At 44.3% G+C, this 18,040-nt stretch overlaps 1 protein-coding gene across 1 annotated transcript in view; it reads right to left on the reverse strand.

Annotated features, from left to right (window-relative positions):
- dtnbp1a (dystrobrevin binding protein 1a) overlaps positions 1-18,040 on the reverse strand; it is a 378,832-nt gene that overhangs the window by 346,809 nt on the left and 13,983 nt on the right. The window contains exon 3 of the mRNA XM_070880679.1: positions 16,023-16,073. Within this exon, the coding sequence (XP_070736780.1) occupies positions 16,023-16,073 (51 nt within the window). The remainder of the gene's footprint in view (positions 1-16,022; positions 16,074-18,040) is intronic.

The raw sequence follows: 18,040 nt of genomic DNA on the forward strand, positions 1-18,040 counted from the left end.
GAGCGACCCATCCATCACAAGGCGAGATCAGAACCTTACATGATGAGAGAGAGAGGATGGAGATCAAGCTGGACAGGCTGCAACGAGAGGGCATCATTTCGCCGATCGAATTCAATGAGTGGGCCAGTCCGATTGTTCCAGTCCTCAAGGGAGACGGCACTGTCAGAATCTGTGGTGATTACAAAGTAACTATCAATCGTTTCTCACTGCAGGATCAATACCCACTACCAAAGGCAGACGACCCATTTGCGACACTGGTGAGAGGAAAAACGTTCATGAATCTGGACTTCACCTCGACCTACATGACGCAGGAGCTGGAGGAATCATCGAAAGGCCTCACCTGCATCAACACGCACAAAGGTCTCTTCATTTACAGCAGATGCCCGTTTGGGATTCGATCGGTCGCGGCGATATTCCAGAGGAACATGGAAAGCTTGCTGAAGTCGGTCCCGTGCACCGTAGTCTTCCAGGACGACATCTTGGTTACAGGTTGGGACACCGTTGAGCACCTGCAGAACCTGGAGGAGGTTCTCAGTCGGCTTAATCGTATGGGGTTCAGGCTAAAACGTTCAAAGTGCGTTTTCCTGGCGCCTAAAGTGAGTTCCTGGGAAGAAGAATTGCAGCGGACAGCATCAGGCCCACCGATTCGAAGATGGGGGCAACCAAGAGCACACCGAGACCACAGAACGTGATGGAGCTGCGGTCGTTTCTAGGACTCCTGAACTAGTTTGGTAACTTCTTCCAGGGTCTTAGCACATTGTTAGAACTCCTGCACTCTTTACTGCGTAAAGGAAATGTATGGGGTAAAAGCCAAGAAAATGCCTTTGAGAAAGCTAGGAAACTTATGTTCAAACAAATTGCTTGTGTTGTATGCATCACTAGCATGTGATGCATCGTCGTATGGGGTCGGGTGTGTATTGCAACAAGCTAATGAATTTGGGAAATTGCAACCGGTTGCTTAAGCATCCAGAAGTCTGTCTAAGGCTGAGAGGGCCGACAGTATGATCGAAAAAGAAGCGTTTACGGGTTAAAGAAAATGCATCAGTATCTGTTTGGGCTCAAATTTGAATTGGAAACCGACCATAAGCCGCTTATATCCCTCTCTTCTGAAAGTAAGGGGATAAATACGAATGCATCGGCCCGCATCCAGAGATGGGCGCTCATGTTGTCCGCATACAATTACGCCATCCGCCACAGGCCAGGCACAGAAAACTCTGCCGATGCTCTCAGTAGGCTGCCATTGCCCACCACGGGTGGAGATGGCACAGCCGCAGATTTAGTTATGGTAATGGAAGCATTCGAGAGTAGGCAATCACCTGTTCCTGCCCGACAGATTAGAACCTGGACAAGCCAGGACCCCTTACTGTCTGTCCTTAGAAAAAAAACTGTGTGTTCCACGGGAATTGGTCTAGTGTCCAGTTAGAGATGCAGGAAGAAATAATGCCGTAACAGCAGCGCAAAGACAAAATGTCTATACAGACAGAACCACCTCCTATGGGGTAATCGGGTAGTGGTGCCAAAAAAGGGCAGGGATACCTTCATTAGTGATCTCCACAACACCCACCCAGGCATCGTAATGATGAAAGCGATAGCAAGATCCCACATGTGGTGGCCCGGTATCGATGCAGACTTAGAGTCCTGCGTGCACAAATGTAATACATGTTCCCAGTTAAGTTAAACCAGGGAGGCGTCACTAAAGTTTATGGTCCTGGCCCTCCAAACCGTGGTCTAGGGTCCATGTTGACTATGCAATGTTCTTAGTGGTTGTAAATGCGTATTCCAAATGGATTGAATTTATGATAATGTCGGCAAGCACGTCCACTGCCACCATTGAAAGCCTATAGGCCATATTTGCCACGCACAGCCTGCCTGATGTCCTTGTAAGTGACAATGGGCCGTGCTTTACCAGTGCCGAGTTCAAGGAGTTCACGACCCGCAATGGGATCAAACGTGTCACATCTGCCCCGTTTAAACCAGCGTCCAATGGTCAGGCAGAGCGAGCAGTTCAAACAATCAAGCAGAGCTTGAAAAGGGTAACTGAAGGCTCACTGCAGACTTGCTTATCCCGAGTCCTGCTTAGTTACCGCACAAGACCCCACTCGCCCACTGGGGTTCCTCCTGCTGAACTGCTCATGAAAAGGGCACTTAAGACGAGGATCTTGTTAGTCCACCCTGATCTACACGAACAGGTAGAGAGCAGGCGGCTTCAACAGAATACATATGATCGTGCAAATGTGTCACGTGAAATTGAGATAAATGATCCTGTATTTGTGTTGAACTATGGACAAGGTCCCAAGTGGCTTTCTGGCACTGCTTTGGCCAAAGAGGGGAATAGTGTGTTTGTGGTCAAACTCTCAAATGGACTCATCTGCAGGAAACACTTGGACCAAACCAAACTCAGATTTACGGACTATCCAGAACAACCCACAATAGACTCTATACACACACACACGGCAACCGACCCAGCGATTGACCACAAAGCAGAACCCATCACCCGCAGCAGCCGAGCAGGACTCACCAACCCCAGCACGGCCAGCTGCACAGCAGGCCAGCGAGGGCCCAACAAACGACTCACCAAAACCAGCATTTGCACCGAGACGATCAACCAGGGAAAGGAAGGCTCCAGGTCGACTCACATTGTAAATATTTACACTATTGACTTTTTGGGGGGGGGGGGGGGGAGGAGGAGGAGTGTTGTTATGTATGTAAACCTGTAAATACCATGTTTAACCACCAGAGGGCTTATCCACTGGAGTCCCAAGGGATCCCAAAATCCCTTGGGAGCACCTGTATAAAAGGAGTCCTCACAAGCTGGAGAGGCACTCAGATCTGTAATAAAGGACTATGGTCACACCTTACTTTGAGCTTGCAGTATCTCGTCTAACTCTTTATTCAAGACATAACAGTCCCTATATTCCTTGATTCCCTTAATATTCAAAAATCTATTGATCTCTATCTTGAATATACTCAAAGACTGAGCCTGCACGGCCCTCTGGGGTAGATAATTCCAAAGATTCATCACCCTCCGAGTGAAAAAGTTTCATCTCGGTCCTAAATGGCCGACCCATTCTGAGACTGTGACCCCTGGTTCTAGACTCACTAGCCAGAGGAAACATCCTCCCTGCATCTACCTTGTCTAGCCCTGTAATTCATGGCTAACTGTCGAACAGGCTCTGCAGCAGCTCTGGTGGCTCGGCCTCGATAAGATCCTGCATGTATGTAAGTAGCACTGTGTTTCTGATGGGAAGCCTGCAGCGATTGAACTATAGGGATCTGGCTATCTGAGTCATCGTCTGTAATAGGCTGAGCTTTAGTCTGAGATCCCTGGATTCAGCCTTTATCCCCTGCCCACTTGTAATTAAATTAAACAGCTGGCAGAATGTGGCTCTCGACTGTAAACAGCAGTTCATCAGGTGCGCAGGCTGCCATGTTTTCATAACACAGAAACATTCTTGACTTTATCCGGTTCTTCATCGGCCTTGCCCATAAATTTGCTGGAGTTCGCAAACTCCTCCAGGCTACTGAGCGTATCAAAATGTGGCATGGCACAGAAACCAATGGCAAGGGCTGCTCCCTCTCTCGCCGCACTCTCACTGTGCTGCACACTCAGTAGCATTTGGTGAAGCTCCTCTTTTACGTTCTTAATGTGGGTCTGGCGGAGCACTGACACAAGAGACAGATTTATATAGAAAGCCCTTCTCTTGTGGGGAATGATGGTTGGTGTTGATTTGTTTTGATATTTCATCAGCGAACGGACATGTCCATTCCTCGTCATCAATCGTATTTACCGCCAATAATTTATTCTCCTATTCTGATTGGGAGAGACTCCTCTGAATTTTCCAGTAAATGGTCGACTAATGGTGCAAGCTCCTCTTCCCACCACCTCATTGATTAGGAGTGGATATTGACAGTAGCAGATTAAGAATTAGTCACACTTTGTGAAAGAGTGACCTGGTAATGTGTAATCAGACTGGATTAATTAATGATCTCATAGTGAAGGATCCTCTTGGGAAGAGTGATTATAGCATGGTAGAATTTCAAATTAGGTTTGAGGATGAGACAGTTAGGTCTCAAACTATCCTGAACTTAAATAAAGGCAATTACAAAAGTATGAAGGCATAAGGGAGTCAAGGGTTATGGGGAGCGGGCCGGGAAGTGGAGTGGAGGCCAGGATCAGATCAGCCATGATCTTATTGAATGCTGGAGCAGGCTCGAGGGGCCAAATGGCCTACTCCTGCTCCTATTTCTTATGTTATGAAAGAAAAGATGATGTAACTTACTCTTTTTTTGTAAGCACGTGCGATTTTTATTATTTTATCTGTTCTGTAGTGTTTAGTTAATAAAATATTGGTTTGAATTAAAGTGGAACCATTGAGGTTAACGAACCTATTAAATTGTGAAACCCCGACTTTCATTGTGGCCACAGTGAAATTCTGGTAAATATTTTAAATTGAGTGAAGATTTCCAATTTCGGATGAAAGACTTTCACATTTCAAAATTGGCAGTTTCGAGTTTCTTAAATGTTTAAATGATTTGAATTGAAATTTTGGAACATTGGAAGTGATTCTGCTTATTTAGTCATCTTGGTTATACACAAAGTTCATGGGGTTGGAAGCCTCTTTTAAAAATAACGCTAAAAGCTTAAAAACAATTAAGCCATATAATTGGAGCCTTTAGCGTTAGCTGTTAAGGCTGGTTTGGAAGAAAAAATGGTGGCCGCCTTGCTTCCATTTTGTATGTCGCCGCTTCATTTAACGCCCTCTCTAAATCACAACCAGCTAAACATGCGTTCAGCAGAACGAACCCCCACCAGCGCTACGATCTTGCAGCTGACTTGCTTTTGCATTTCTATGGGCTGTGTGTGAGTTTGTGCAACTGTTTGGAGTTTTCTAGATTTGCTTAAAGTTTCTGAGGTGACAGGGAGTGGTGCTGCAAGTGGAGAACGCCTTGCTTCTCAATTAAAAGGTTCTGCTCACACCAATTGCTCCCAGTTGGGGGGGTCTAACTGCAGTCCCCCTGACACGGAGATAGAGCAGAGGCAGTGAAGAAGAGGACAAGATGCTCGCAGAGGGAGAAGGAAGAGAGGCAGGAAGGCTTTCAGCAGGAGGCCTTACCCACCTAGGGTCTTCCGACAGCACTTCTCTTAACTGCACCAAAGCCAGGAGAAATATATTAGGAAGCTCCGCTTCACCAAGGAGGTGGTCACAGAACTCTGCCACTTCCTGCATCTAGATCTGCAGCCTCAGAGCAGGACAAAAACGTGGCCCACAATTGTTTCCACCACCAGATCCTTTAAGTCTGGAGGCAGGCGACATAGCTAACATCTCACAGTTCGCCACCCATCGCTGCTTCTGGGAGGTCACAGAGGCTCTGTACACCAGGAGAAAGGACTACATTGTCTTACCCCTGAAGAGAGAGAAGCAGGACGAGCACGCATGTGGCTTTGCCAGGATATCAGGCTCCCTCATGGTGCAGGGCGCCATCGACTGCACACACGTGGCTTTGCAGATGCCACATACCAATCCTGAGATGATCTGTAACTGCAAAGGGTACCACTCATTAAATGTGCGACCACGCCCAGTGCGACATGGTGAATGCCCGGCATGCTGGCAGCAGACATGAGATGCCTACATTCTACGCCAGCAATCTTTTAACCACGACGTCAAACCAGAGGCTCAGAGACAAAGGCTATCCACTCTCCACCTGGCTCATGACTCCCCTCCACAACCCCACCGTGGTCAGCAGTCATATAATGACAGCCATACTGCCATGAGGAATGTCATCAAGCAGAGCATCGGGGTGCTAAAGCAATGGTTCCGCTGCCTTGACCGATCGGGAGGAGCCCTCCAGTACTCGCCAGAGCGAGTGTCCCATTTCGTGGTGGTCTGCTGCATGCTCCACAACTTGGCCATCATGAAGGTGCAGCCCTTGCCACCAGAGGTTCTGGGATCACCTCAAGGGGAGGAGAAGGAATAGGAGGGTGAGGAAGAGGAGGAAGCAAGGGGGCAGGCAGCAGAACCCCGTTCTGGACGAGCGTCTCATCAGACTCCGGTTCCAGTGAATAAAACCCCAGATCTCTGTTACTCATCACTTCCCGATCTTACTTTCCCTCTGTTACGGAACATCACAGCATCCTCTTGGGCACAAAGCTGAAAGGAGAGCCACCAAAAAACAAATATTCCAAACATAATTTATAAATTTATTACAAATTAAAACAAATTGTTCAATTCCATTCGCAACTCCTCAGATAATGACGCAGTCCGTGCCCGCGTGCAGCAAGACCTGGACAACATTTAGACTTGGGCTGATAAGTGGCAAGTAACATTAGACTCTCTTGTTGACTATTTCAACAAGAGAGTCTAACCACCGCCCCTTGACATTCAATGGCATTACTATCGTCAAATCACCCACCATCAACATCCTGGGGGTCACCATTGAACAGAAACAAACTGTACACCAGCCACATAAATAGTGTGAAATCAAAGCAGGCTGGGTATTCTGTGACGAGTGAATCATCTCCCGACTCCCCAAAGCCTTTCCACCATCTACAAAGCACAAGTCAGGGGTGTGATGGAATACTCTCCACTTGCCTGGATGAGTGCAGCTCCATAACACTCGAAGTTCAATATCATCCAGGACAAAGTAGCCCACTTGATTGGCACTCCATTCATCACCTTAAACATTCACTTGCTCCACCACTGGCCCACCATGGCTGCAGTGTGTACCATCTACAAGATGCACTGCAGCAACTCGCCAAGGCAAAACCATCCACAGGCACATTTCCTATTGCTAATCAGGATTACCTCAATGTAAAACCTATAAAATTCCTTTGAATTGGATCTGAGCCAGCCACTAAAAGGAAAACAATTGCATACAAAAAAAATGCTGCATCGCAATTCTCCATGCAAATACACGCCACCCACATTCCAAGAACAAAAAACAGACCAGGACAAATATGCCTTGCCTCTGCTGTGCATCTTCCCAGAGTTAAGAACAGGATTTTGCTATGTAAGGATTACATGGGGAAAAAATCCTAACTGTTCTCCCCCTCCGGAAAGCCCCTTATGATGTTTTTTTACATTAAAGGAACTATATAAATCTTTTGCATTTATGCATGCACACATTCTACCATTAGGAAACTGCTAAACCCAACAACTTAGAATATAATCAGAAACTAGAGATTTGCTAACTGTATCACATGTTGCAAAATAAATTTATATATTAGTTTCGGTCTGCAGTCTCATTGGTAAACAGGATTAATGTTAACCCAGGGCTTACCAACGCAGTACAGCAAAGAATAAAAGATACTGGTATATTTATGGAAATTATCATAAGGCCCTTTGCGTGTGAAAGGGTGTTGGGAAAGAGCCCAAACTATAGCAGTAATGTTTGCCACAAAAGATCAAATAACATTTCCAGCAGACAGCTTTAGTAATGCAGAATTATGGAAGGTACAAGGTGAATGTTGAACAAGGAATAAAAGTGGAACCACAACTGTATCAGATTTAGTAACTTTTTTGGTTCCAGAGAAGTCTAACCAACCTCTGCTCTTCCCTTTGTGGGTCCACTCTTATTCCATGTTTTGCCACATCCTACAGTCACATGCCATATGCAATACCTTTCATTATAAAGATTGATATAGGCAGTCCCTTGGAATCGAGGAAGACTTGCTTCCACTCTTAACATGAATCCCTAGGTGGCTGAACAGTCCAATACGAGAGCCACAGTCCCTGTCACGGGTGGGACAGACAGTCGTTGCGGGCAAGGGAGGGTGGGACAGGTTTGCCGCACGTTCTTTCCGCTGCCTGCGCTTGTTTTCTGCATGCACTTGGCGATGAGACTCGAGGCGGTGCACTTCCTCCACTTAAGGCGGTCTTTGGCCAGGGTCTCCCAGGTGTCAATGGGGATGTTGCACTTTATCAGGGAGGCTTTGAGGATGTCCTCGTAACGTTTCCTCTGTCCACCTTTGGCTCATTTGCCATGAAGGTGTTCCTAGTGGAGCACTTGCTTTGGGAGTCTCATGTCTGGCATGCGGACAATGTGGCCTGCCCAGCAGAGCTGGTCAATTGTGGTCAGTGCTTCAATGCTGGGGATGTTGGCCTGGATGAGGACACTAATGTTGGTGCGCCTGTCCTCCCAGGGGATTTGTAGGATCTTGCGGAGGCATCATTGGTGGTATTTCTCCAGCGACGAGGTGTCTACTATACATGGTCCATGTCTCTGAGCCATACAGGAGGGCGGGCATTACTACAGTCCTGTAGACCAAGAACTTGGTGGTAGATTTGAGAGCCTGGTCTTCAAACACTCTTTCCCTCAGGCGGCCGAAGGCTGCGCTGGCGCACCGGAGGCAGTATTGAATCTCGTTGTCAATGTCTGCTTTTGTTGATAAAAGGCTCCCGAGGTATGGGAAATGGTCACGTTGTCCAGGGCTGCACCGTGGATCTTGATGACTGGGGGCAGTCCTCTGCGGCGAGGACAGTCAAGAGGATCTTTGTCTTACGGATGTTTAGCGTAAGGCCCATGCTTTCGTACGTCTCAGTAAATACATTGACTACGTCCTGGAGTTCAACCTCTGAATGTGCGCAGACGCAGGCGTCATCCGCGTACTATAGCTCGACGGCAAAGGATGGGATGGTCTTGGATCTGGCCTGGAGACGGCGAAGGATGAACAGCTTCCCACTGGTTCTGTAGTTTAGTTCCACTCCAGCGGGGAGCTTGTTGGCTGTGAGCTGGAGCATGGCAGCGAGGAAGATTGAGAAGAGGATTGGGGTGATGACGCAGCCCTATTCGACCCCAGTCCGGATGGTATCGTTGGTAAGGATCACGGCCTGCATGTCGTCGTGGAGCAGGCGGAGGATGTTGATGAGCTTTTGGGGGCACCCGAAACAGAGGAGGACGCTCCATAGACCCTCGTGGTTGACAGTGTCAAAGGCCTTTGTAAGGTCGAAGAATGCCATGTATAAGGGCTGGTGCTGCTCCTTGCATTTGTCCTGCAGCTGTCGCGCTGAAAGATCATGTCTGTTATGCCCCGTAGGAGACAAAATCCGCACTGTGACTCCAGGAGGTTGATATATCCATTGTTTAATAGCTTCAAAAAAAGAACCAGATAAGTATTTGGTTGACAATAGGAATGGAGGTTAGAGGAATAGATACAGTTAAAGATGAGCAAATACGCCACAGAAATAATAGTTGTCAACCTAGATTGCCAAAACCACACATTAAACTATTAGTTTGGCTACTCGAGTTTTAAAGATTTATTTTCACCATAAATTCAGTATTTTACTCATTTTAAGAAACAGGACAGTTAAGAATTCCTTTCCCTTTTGTTGCTACGCATCAGTTATTTTAGATGAATCATTCACTTTCCATACACAAACTCAGCATTCTAAAACCAGACTTTAGATTTATAGTATTGCAAGAACAGGATTTTTTGAATATAGATACTGGATTCATTCTACTGCAAAAGCATCACGTAACAAGATCTGAGCTGCACTACACAGCTAACAATGATAGCATGCAACAATTGAAGAAAATTAAAAGCTATTGTTATGTTTTGGTGTTTTAAAACTTTTTAGCTGTTGTAAGGATACAAAAGAGAGCAACCAGAATGATTGAGAGGATGGAGAGGTTGGATTATGGGGAGTCATGATGCCAATTTCTCATGTTGTCACTGGGAGAGAGAAATGTAAACAGCACTTGAGAGGCAATATGATTGCTGTATTTAAGATTTAAAATGGACTAGATAATGTAGGCCATAACTAACTGTTTCAGGCTTGTCCAGCACAGCAGAAGCCTGCACTTGAAGGGGGGTAAATTCAAAACTAATATGCGGCGACATTTCATAAGAACACAAGAAATAGGAGCAGGAGTAGTCCATTTGGCCCCTTAAGCTTGCTCCACTATTCAATAAGATCATGGCTGAACTTCTACCTCAACTCCACTTTCCTGCACTATCTTCATATCCCTTGATTCCATTAATATCCAAAAATCTATCGATCCCTATCTTCAATATACTCAATGGCTGAGCCTCCACTGACCTGTGGGGTAGAGATTTCCAAAGATTCACCACCCTCTGAGTGAAGAAGTTTCTCCTCATCTCAGTCCTAAATTGCCGATCCCTTATTCTGAGACTGTGACCCTTGGTTCTATAGTCCTCAGCCAGGGGGAACATCCTCCCTGCATCTACCCTGTCAAGCACCGCAAGAATGTTGTACATTTCTATGAGATCACCTCTCATACTGCTACACTCTAGAGAATATAGGCGTAGTCTACTCAATCCTCATAGGACAATCCCCCTCGTCCCAGGCATCAGTCTGGTGAACCTTTGTTGCATTCCCTCAATAGCAAGTATACTCTTCCTTTTAGGTAAGGAGACCAAAACTGTACATAATACTCCTGTGTGGTCTCACCAGGGCCCTATAATTTCAGCAAGATGTCTTTATTCTTACACTCAAATTCTCTTGTAATAATTTGCTTTCCTAATTGCTTGCTGTATCAGCATGTTAACTTTCAGAGATCCATGTACAAGGACACCCAGGTACCTTTGAACACCAACATTTCTTAATCTCTCACCATTTAAAAAATACTCTGCTTTTCTACTTCTCCTACCAAAGTGGATAACTTCACATTTCTCCACATTATATTCCATTTGCCATGTTCTTGCTACTCACTTAGCCTGTCTATATCCCCTTGAAGCCTCTTTGCATCCTCCTCACAACTTACGTTCCCACTAGCTTTGTATCATCAGCAAATTTTGATATATTACATTTGGTCCCCTCATTCAACACATTTAGATAGTTTGTGAATAGCTGAGGCCCAAGCATGATCCTGGCAGTATCCCACCAGTTAGTCTGCTAAACCAAAAATGACTCGTTTATTCCTACCCACTGTTTACTGTCCGTTAACAAATCCTCAATCCATGGTAGTATATTACCTCCAATCCCATGAGCCCTAATTTTGTTCAATAACCTCGTGTGGCACCTTATTGAATGCCTTCTGAAAATCCAAATATACTACATCCATTGGTTCCCCACTTATCTATTCTGCTAGTTACAACCTAAAAAAAACTCCTAACAGATTTGTCAAACATGATTTCCCTTTCATAAATCCATGTTGACTCTGTCCAATCTTATTATTTTATGTGCCCTGTTACCATGTCCTTAATAATAGATTCTAGCATTTTCCCTACTACTGATGTCAGGCTAACTGGTCTGTAGTTCTCCATTTTCTCTCTCCCTCCTTTCTTAAATAGCGGGGTTACATTTGCTACCTTCCAATCTGCGGGATCTGTTCTGGAATCTATGGAATTTTGGACGATGACAACCAATGCATCCACTATCTCTATAGCCACCTCTTTCAAAACCCTAGGATGACAGCCATCAGGTCCAGGGGAATTATTGGCTTTCAGTGCAGTTAATTTCTCCAGTATTATTTTCTTTCAGTGAGTGAGTGGTCAATCTATGGAAAAGGTTTCCGAACAAGATGGCAGAAACAGATAGTATTGATTCAAATGCAAATTAGATAGATTTCTTTCAGAATAGAATATTTTGGGATACAGCGCATGAGTAATTTGAGACATGATACATGATAAGGTGTAGCATTCATCCAAAGAGGAACAAGTGACTTTGGATCTATGGTTCCCAAAGCTTTGCAACACTGGGGTTTTGCTCGCCTCATGTCTGGGTCTGTCATGGACTGATAGAGATTGAATGCTATGATTAATCAACAACTCCATTATCATTGTGTCAAACAATTACCGGGATGGTAGAAGACAAACTGGATGGGCTGTAGTCTATTTTCATCTAACAATTCCTGTATTCCCACAAATGAAATTTCTCACAAAATATAAATATAACATTTTCATTAAATATCAGTTTTTGGTATCTAAAACAAAGACCGAAACTCACTTGCAGCTGAATTGGGACTGAGAATAGAAGCAAAAATGCAGTGGGAAACACAAACCTCTACTTGGGACCGTGGCAAAGCTCAAAAGGACTACAAATGTACGTGGGGCCATTTTAAAGATAATCCCTCCCCGCAGTTTAAAGCCCTAGAAACCTGAATTTGATCAAGAGGCTGAACTGCTGTGGCAGCTTCTGCTGTTGTACCAAAATGGATACTGTAATTAATTTACAGTTATGAAAAATTGCAGGAATTTGCAAATTAGAAACTGTAACGGTCTAATTACACTTTATAAATATTCACTTTATGTTCTTGTGCAGTATATTTGCAATTTCCAGAAACTACAATGCTGAAATCTACGAATAAATTTCAGATTTGCCCAGTTTTTCAGTTTAGTGGCAAAATACTGCAAGAAATACAAGCCTAGCAACCAAATTATCCTTAGGCAGGCACAATACATGCTGCAGGTAGAGCAATGTTAGATCACAGGATAATAAATATGGAGCAGTACAATTAGGAGCTGGTCTGCAGGTATTGGGGCAGACAGGCCGACAACAGGCTTCAGGCATTTAGATGACTGCTTGGAATGACAAATTTAAAATATGCTTTGTTAAAACCTAAAATAATGGGCCCAAGTTTCGGGCCGCGCCTAGAATAGCGCAGCCCCGACCTGGACGCCCGTTTTTCGCGCCACAAGGTGCGCCTAAAAAAAACTTACGTATTCTCCGGCTCCCTGTTGGTCCTCTGCAGCCGGACGTGGCGCAGCATGAGCTGTAGGGGGCGGAGCTAGGTCCCTGCGCTGAAAACAGTGCCGGGACCTCTTCACAGGCGCGCTACAGTGGCCGCGCATGTCCAGTAGCTCCAGACGCCCAAAACCGTGTGGGAGGGGCACGAAGCACGCAGCCCCTAGCCCTGGCCGAATGGCCTCACTGGGGCTGCGTGCACAAGGCTGCCTCCCACGCCCAGCTCCTGCTTCCTCCCGACACGACTCGACTCGACTCCCGTTTCCCCCCCGCCCACGTCCCCCCGGACCAGACCGGACCCGACCCGCGCTCCCCCACCCCCCCCACCAGACCTGATCTCCCTCTCCCTCCCTCCCACCACCCCCCCCGACCAGTGCTCTCGACCCCCCCCCCACCCCCCACCCGACCCAAGCTGACCTCCCTCCCCCCACCCCCGACACGAACCGACCCGATCTCCCTCTGCGCCCCCCACCACCCGACCCAAACCGAACCGACCCGCGCTCCCAACCCTGGACCCGACCCGACCCAACGCCACCTACCTGTATATCTGGTGCTGGGGACGGGCCCTGCCCGAAGTCTAGGGCCCAGCCGGGCCCGTTCAGGCACCCTCCCCCTTCCCCCCCCTTCTCCTTTTCCCCCCTTCTCCTTTTCCCCCCTTCTCCTCTCCTCCCCTTTCCCTCCTCTTTTCCTCTTCCTCTTCCTCCTCCTCCTCCTCCTCTCCCCCATCCCTCCCTCCCTCCCCTCCCCTCGCTGTCAGAAACACAGACACTGACAGACAGAGTGAGAGAGACACACACAGACAGACAGAGAGATAGAGACACTGACAGAGACACACTGGGGGGGGGGCATCCCAGCACGCTGTTGGAGGGCTCCCGATGCTGCAGTCATAAGTAGAAAATATTTTATTTATTAATTTAAAAAAAAAATATTTTAGTAATTTTTTTGATTGATTTATTGGTTGATTTATTGATGTTTTTATCATTTATTATTGATTATGGCTCTTTATTTGTAAAACTGAAATGTTTAATGTTTGTAAACTTCCTTTTAAACCCTCCTCTCCCCCCCCCCCCCCCCCCATTCCCTACGCCTGATTTTCTAAAGTGTAGACAAGGTTTTTTCGAGCGTACAAAAATCTTCACTTACTCCATTCTAAGTTAGTTTGGAGTAAGTTTTCACTGACGAAACTTTGAAAACAGGCGCAAGTGGCCGGACACGCCCCCTTTTGAAAAAAAATTCTGTTTCAAAGTGAAACTGTTCTGACTGACTAGAACTGGAGCAAACTAAATGCCGAGAATTTGAATTTCTAAGATACTCCGTTCTACACCAGTTGCTCCAAAAAATCAGGGGCAACTGAGGCCGAAACTTGGGCCCATTAATTCTAGAAAGGATATATGACAGAGGTGATGTGACAGATTGTTGTACACTCGGTCTAGTCAGCGTTTCCTAGTCCACTTTTATGCAAATCAACCAGGCTTCCTGGTCATGATTTCTACAGTGACCCAGTCAAATGGTACGTGTGGCCATCAGGCAAGAACAGAATCGGCCTCAGCTGTGATGCCTTACCATGGTCAAATTTCCTATAAGTACTTGCCTGAACTGGCATTTTGAGGTGCAATTCTAGACAAGGCAATTCAGGACTGCCAACAGCTTTGTAATTATAGCCCATTTGAGTCACTACTGGGAAAGAATCTTTCCAATGAGCAATACAAGTGCAGTGAATTCTGCATTCAACATTGATCCTGGAATAAAGTAAACCCAGCTCTAGACAAGATTTCATTTCAGGATCAATGTGGAGACAATACAGTGTAAATGGACAGCACTGAGAACTTTCAAACTCCAGTTTATCTTTCTCAGCACTTCAATCCTTACACATGTAAACCACTTCCAACAGCACCAAGTAACAACTAATGAAACAAGACTAATAGCTTCACACAGAATTTGTTGTAAACTAAATTCATTTTCTCCAGTTTTTAAAAATCGGTATCTATTATAATTTCATTGTGGCTTTACACTTTGCACTGGGAGTCAAAATTCTTGTTCGAACACTCCCTGGAGCACAATTTAAGAATTACAGTACATCACTTGGCATTTTAAAATCATTTCTTTGGCTATGAAAATATATATATCCTTTAGGTTGAAGATTAAAGCAGTCAACATCTCTGTGCATACATATTCACATACACAGCAATGATAAGTTGTTTGATTAACAGAATTATAGAAATGTTTAGGGCCAGGATTTGCAAAATATGTACACCGATGGTTTTCTGTCTTTCAGCTTTCGTGAGAAATATTTCACGGTGCTTTAATTGGAAAATTCTACTAATACCGTATTAATTCAGTAATGTTCCTGAATAAGAGTTATGTGCAACAGAGGTTCTAGTTGAAACATTCCTACACCAAGATAAAGTATGTTATCACTTTGAAGTATGCCAACATTTTATGTACAAAACAAACAGCATGGTTAATTGATTTAGAAAATTGCCACACCAAAAGGTACAAACTGCACTGACTTGAAAATACAATTTAGTACAGATTATGTCAGAACATACAAGAATCAAGGGTTTTTTTTGCATCAAATACACTATGCATCATTTTCTAGCAGTGAAGCTGCACCTATTTACATAAAAGCCATCCATGTGAAGCCAAGAGGTTTCAAGATAAATTCTCTAATCTTAGTCAATAAAATAAGCACCATATCTTGTGTAGCATGTTATTAAGTCCAACTTCCTCAACCTTTGTAGATACAGGTATAGTTTTAAAATAACAAAAACAAGCAGGTAAAACAGTCTTGATAAAAAGTACAATGTAGGAAAATTGAACACAAGCTCTATGCAAAGTTCTAAACATGGATTTATATTAAGCAAAGCATTCAACGTACCTACTTTTGTGGTTGAGACCACAAAACAGTTTCCAATGCCATCAAGTGCTGCTTTCATTTATAAGCCACAATCAGGGCACTACTTAATGACTGAATAAATTAAACTCCATGTCTATTCCATGGGATTCAGAGATTTCCTAAGATTAATACTGGTTTTAGAGGATTTATTCTGCGGTTCCTTACATTCATAATTAGGCACATTGGTTTACGGTGACTGAATAGGCCAAATATTTTTTAAACATACTGAATTATATGATTTTCACTGGTACAGGTATTGTAAAGACAGCATCTCAATGCATTTTTGTTGACAAATGGAATGGAAGTGGCCTTGGCAATATCTAGTATTGTATTTAACAAAATAAAATTGGTGTATGGTCCTTCCATCCATGACACTAGATGTGAGTAGCAAATTGCATGCTAAAAAATTTGTATGACAATGTAAACTTATGCTCTGGATTTTACAACAGCACAATCTACCAAACAAGCATAACTATCCTTACCTGCTTAGTAACTCAGCTCCTGCAGCAAACTTTGGCAAACCATCTGTGTTCCTGTGAAAACAAATCAGAAATGTTGTGCCAATGTGTAACCAACCAAACCAAGACAATTTAGTACTACTTCAAAAGACCAAATCACCACAATTGTACTTATTTCTGGATATCTTGTACTTCAGTTCAAAGTATCCAATTTGGACGACTTTTAACCAAGTATTTTAGTATTAAACTGTTGTTATCAAACAATTCCAGATTTGGAACATTTCATACAAATAAAATCAGTTGTAAAAATAGCTTGAAATACTAGAGACCTTGATCATAATGTTACCTCCCAAATCTGTGCCCATTTTTCCTCCAACTCACTGAATTTTTCTAATTAGGTTTCTGTCCCTGCCATAGCACTGAAATAATCCCAACTAAAGTCACAAATAACATCCTTTGTGACTGTGACCATGGTGTATTGTCTCTCCTCCTCGGCCTCTCTGTAGCCTATAACACGATTGACCACACCATCCTACTTCAAAGCCTTTCCTCTGTTACACAGGCTCAGTGGGATTGGCCTCACTTGATTCCACTGTTACTTATCCAATCATAGCCAAAGCATCTCCAGCAATGGATTCTCTTCTCTTCCTCACATCATTACTGTAGTCCCCGAAGGATACCTGGCCGCCTCCTTGTTCTCATCTACATGCTGCTCCTTGGCGACATCATCGGTAGACATGTAGCCAGCTTCCATATTTATGCTGAAGATGCCCAAGCTCTATCTCTTCAACACCTCTTGACACCAGCACGCCCTTCTGTGCTGTCAGGTTGTTTGTCCAATATCCAGTCTTGGATGAGCCACAACTTCCTCCCGTTAAACGTTGACTGCACCTGCTCCAAACTCTCTACTCTCATCACCAATTCCATCCCTCACCAGACCATTCGGCGCCCTATTTGACGCCGACCTGAGCTTGATTCCATATACTCTCCATCACTAAGATGGCATATTTGCAATTCCATATCCAAACCCTTCATTCCTCCAACTCTGACCTTTTGTGCATCTCCTTCCCTTGCCCCACCATTAGTAGCTGCTTAGGGCCCACACTCAGGAATTCTTTCCCTAAACCTCTCGACGTCTCCAACACCTCCTACTTTAAGGCCTCAATGATTTTCACCTGGCCACATCTCAATAAAATTATTCAATACACCTTTCAGAAGATTGGTGAAGCGTACGTGGTTACATGTGCGAGATCATGGAACCCAGTTCATATAAAATTGGCTTCCATTAATACAAATTCCAGTCATGCTATTTTATGACTAGATACTGGATGGTAAAGTTAAACTCCTCATTATGAGGGATAGAAGTTCCAATTACAGGAGAGACCAGTACACTGCACCAGAGATAAAAATTTTGAGATTTGTCTAGATTTTAACACTAAGTCCTATATTCCCGACACACCTTAAATGTTCTCCTTTCTCAGAATTTGAGTCCTTTCTTAAACAAGTGTAGCATATCCATATTTGGGACTACCTGCTTGATATGATAATGACCCTGATCAAGTATTTCCTGGCATCTAAATTGACTCAGTACCTAAATATTTTATTGCCATGCCCCCAAGTCGTATCAATATACATTTAAAATATCTTATCAAGCTAAACATTATTGAGACACCATCATGAAAAAAGCCACAAGGGAAAAATTGACAGCAAGTAAAAAGACAGGGGAGAGCATGATGAAGGAGAATACGAAGAGATTAGAAGAGAAGTTTAAAAAAAAAATTAGGAAGGCAAAGAGGAACTATGAAATTAAATTATCAGGGAGCATAAAACAAAATAGTAAACTATCTCACAGGCGCATAAATAACAAAAGGTCGAGATGGAAATAGGACTACCAAGGGATGGACAGGATAGTACCACAGGCAGCAATAGAAATTGTAGAAATATTAAATAATTAATTTGCTTCAGTAATTACCAGGGAGACAGAACAGGTGGACATGTCAGCGGATGATGAGATTAGAAATAACTGCATTTAAAATAAGAGA

Source organism: Pristiophorus japonicus, chromosome 5 (assembly GCF_044704955.1).
Source record: "Pristiophorus japonicus isolate sPriJap1 chromosome 5, sPriJap1.hap1, whole genome shotgun sequence".
In the NCBI taxonomy this organism is placed as follows: Eukaryota; Metazoa; Chordata; class Chondrichthyes; family Pristiophoridae; genus Pristiophorus; species Pristiophorus japonicus.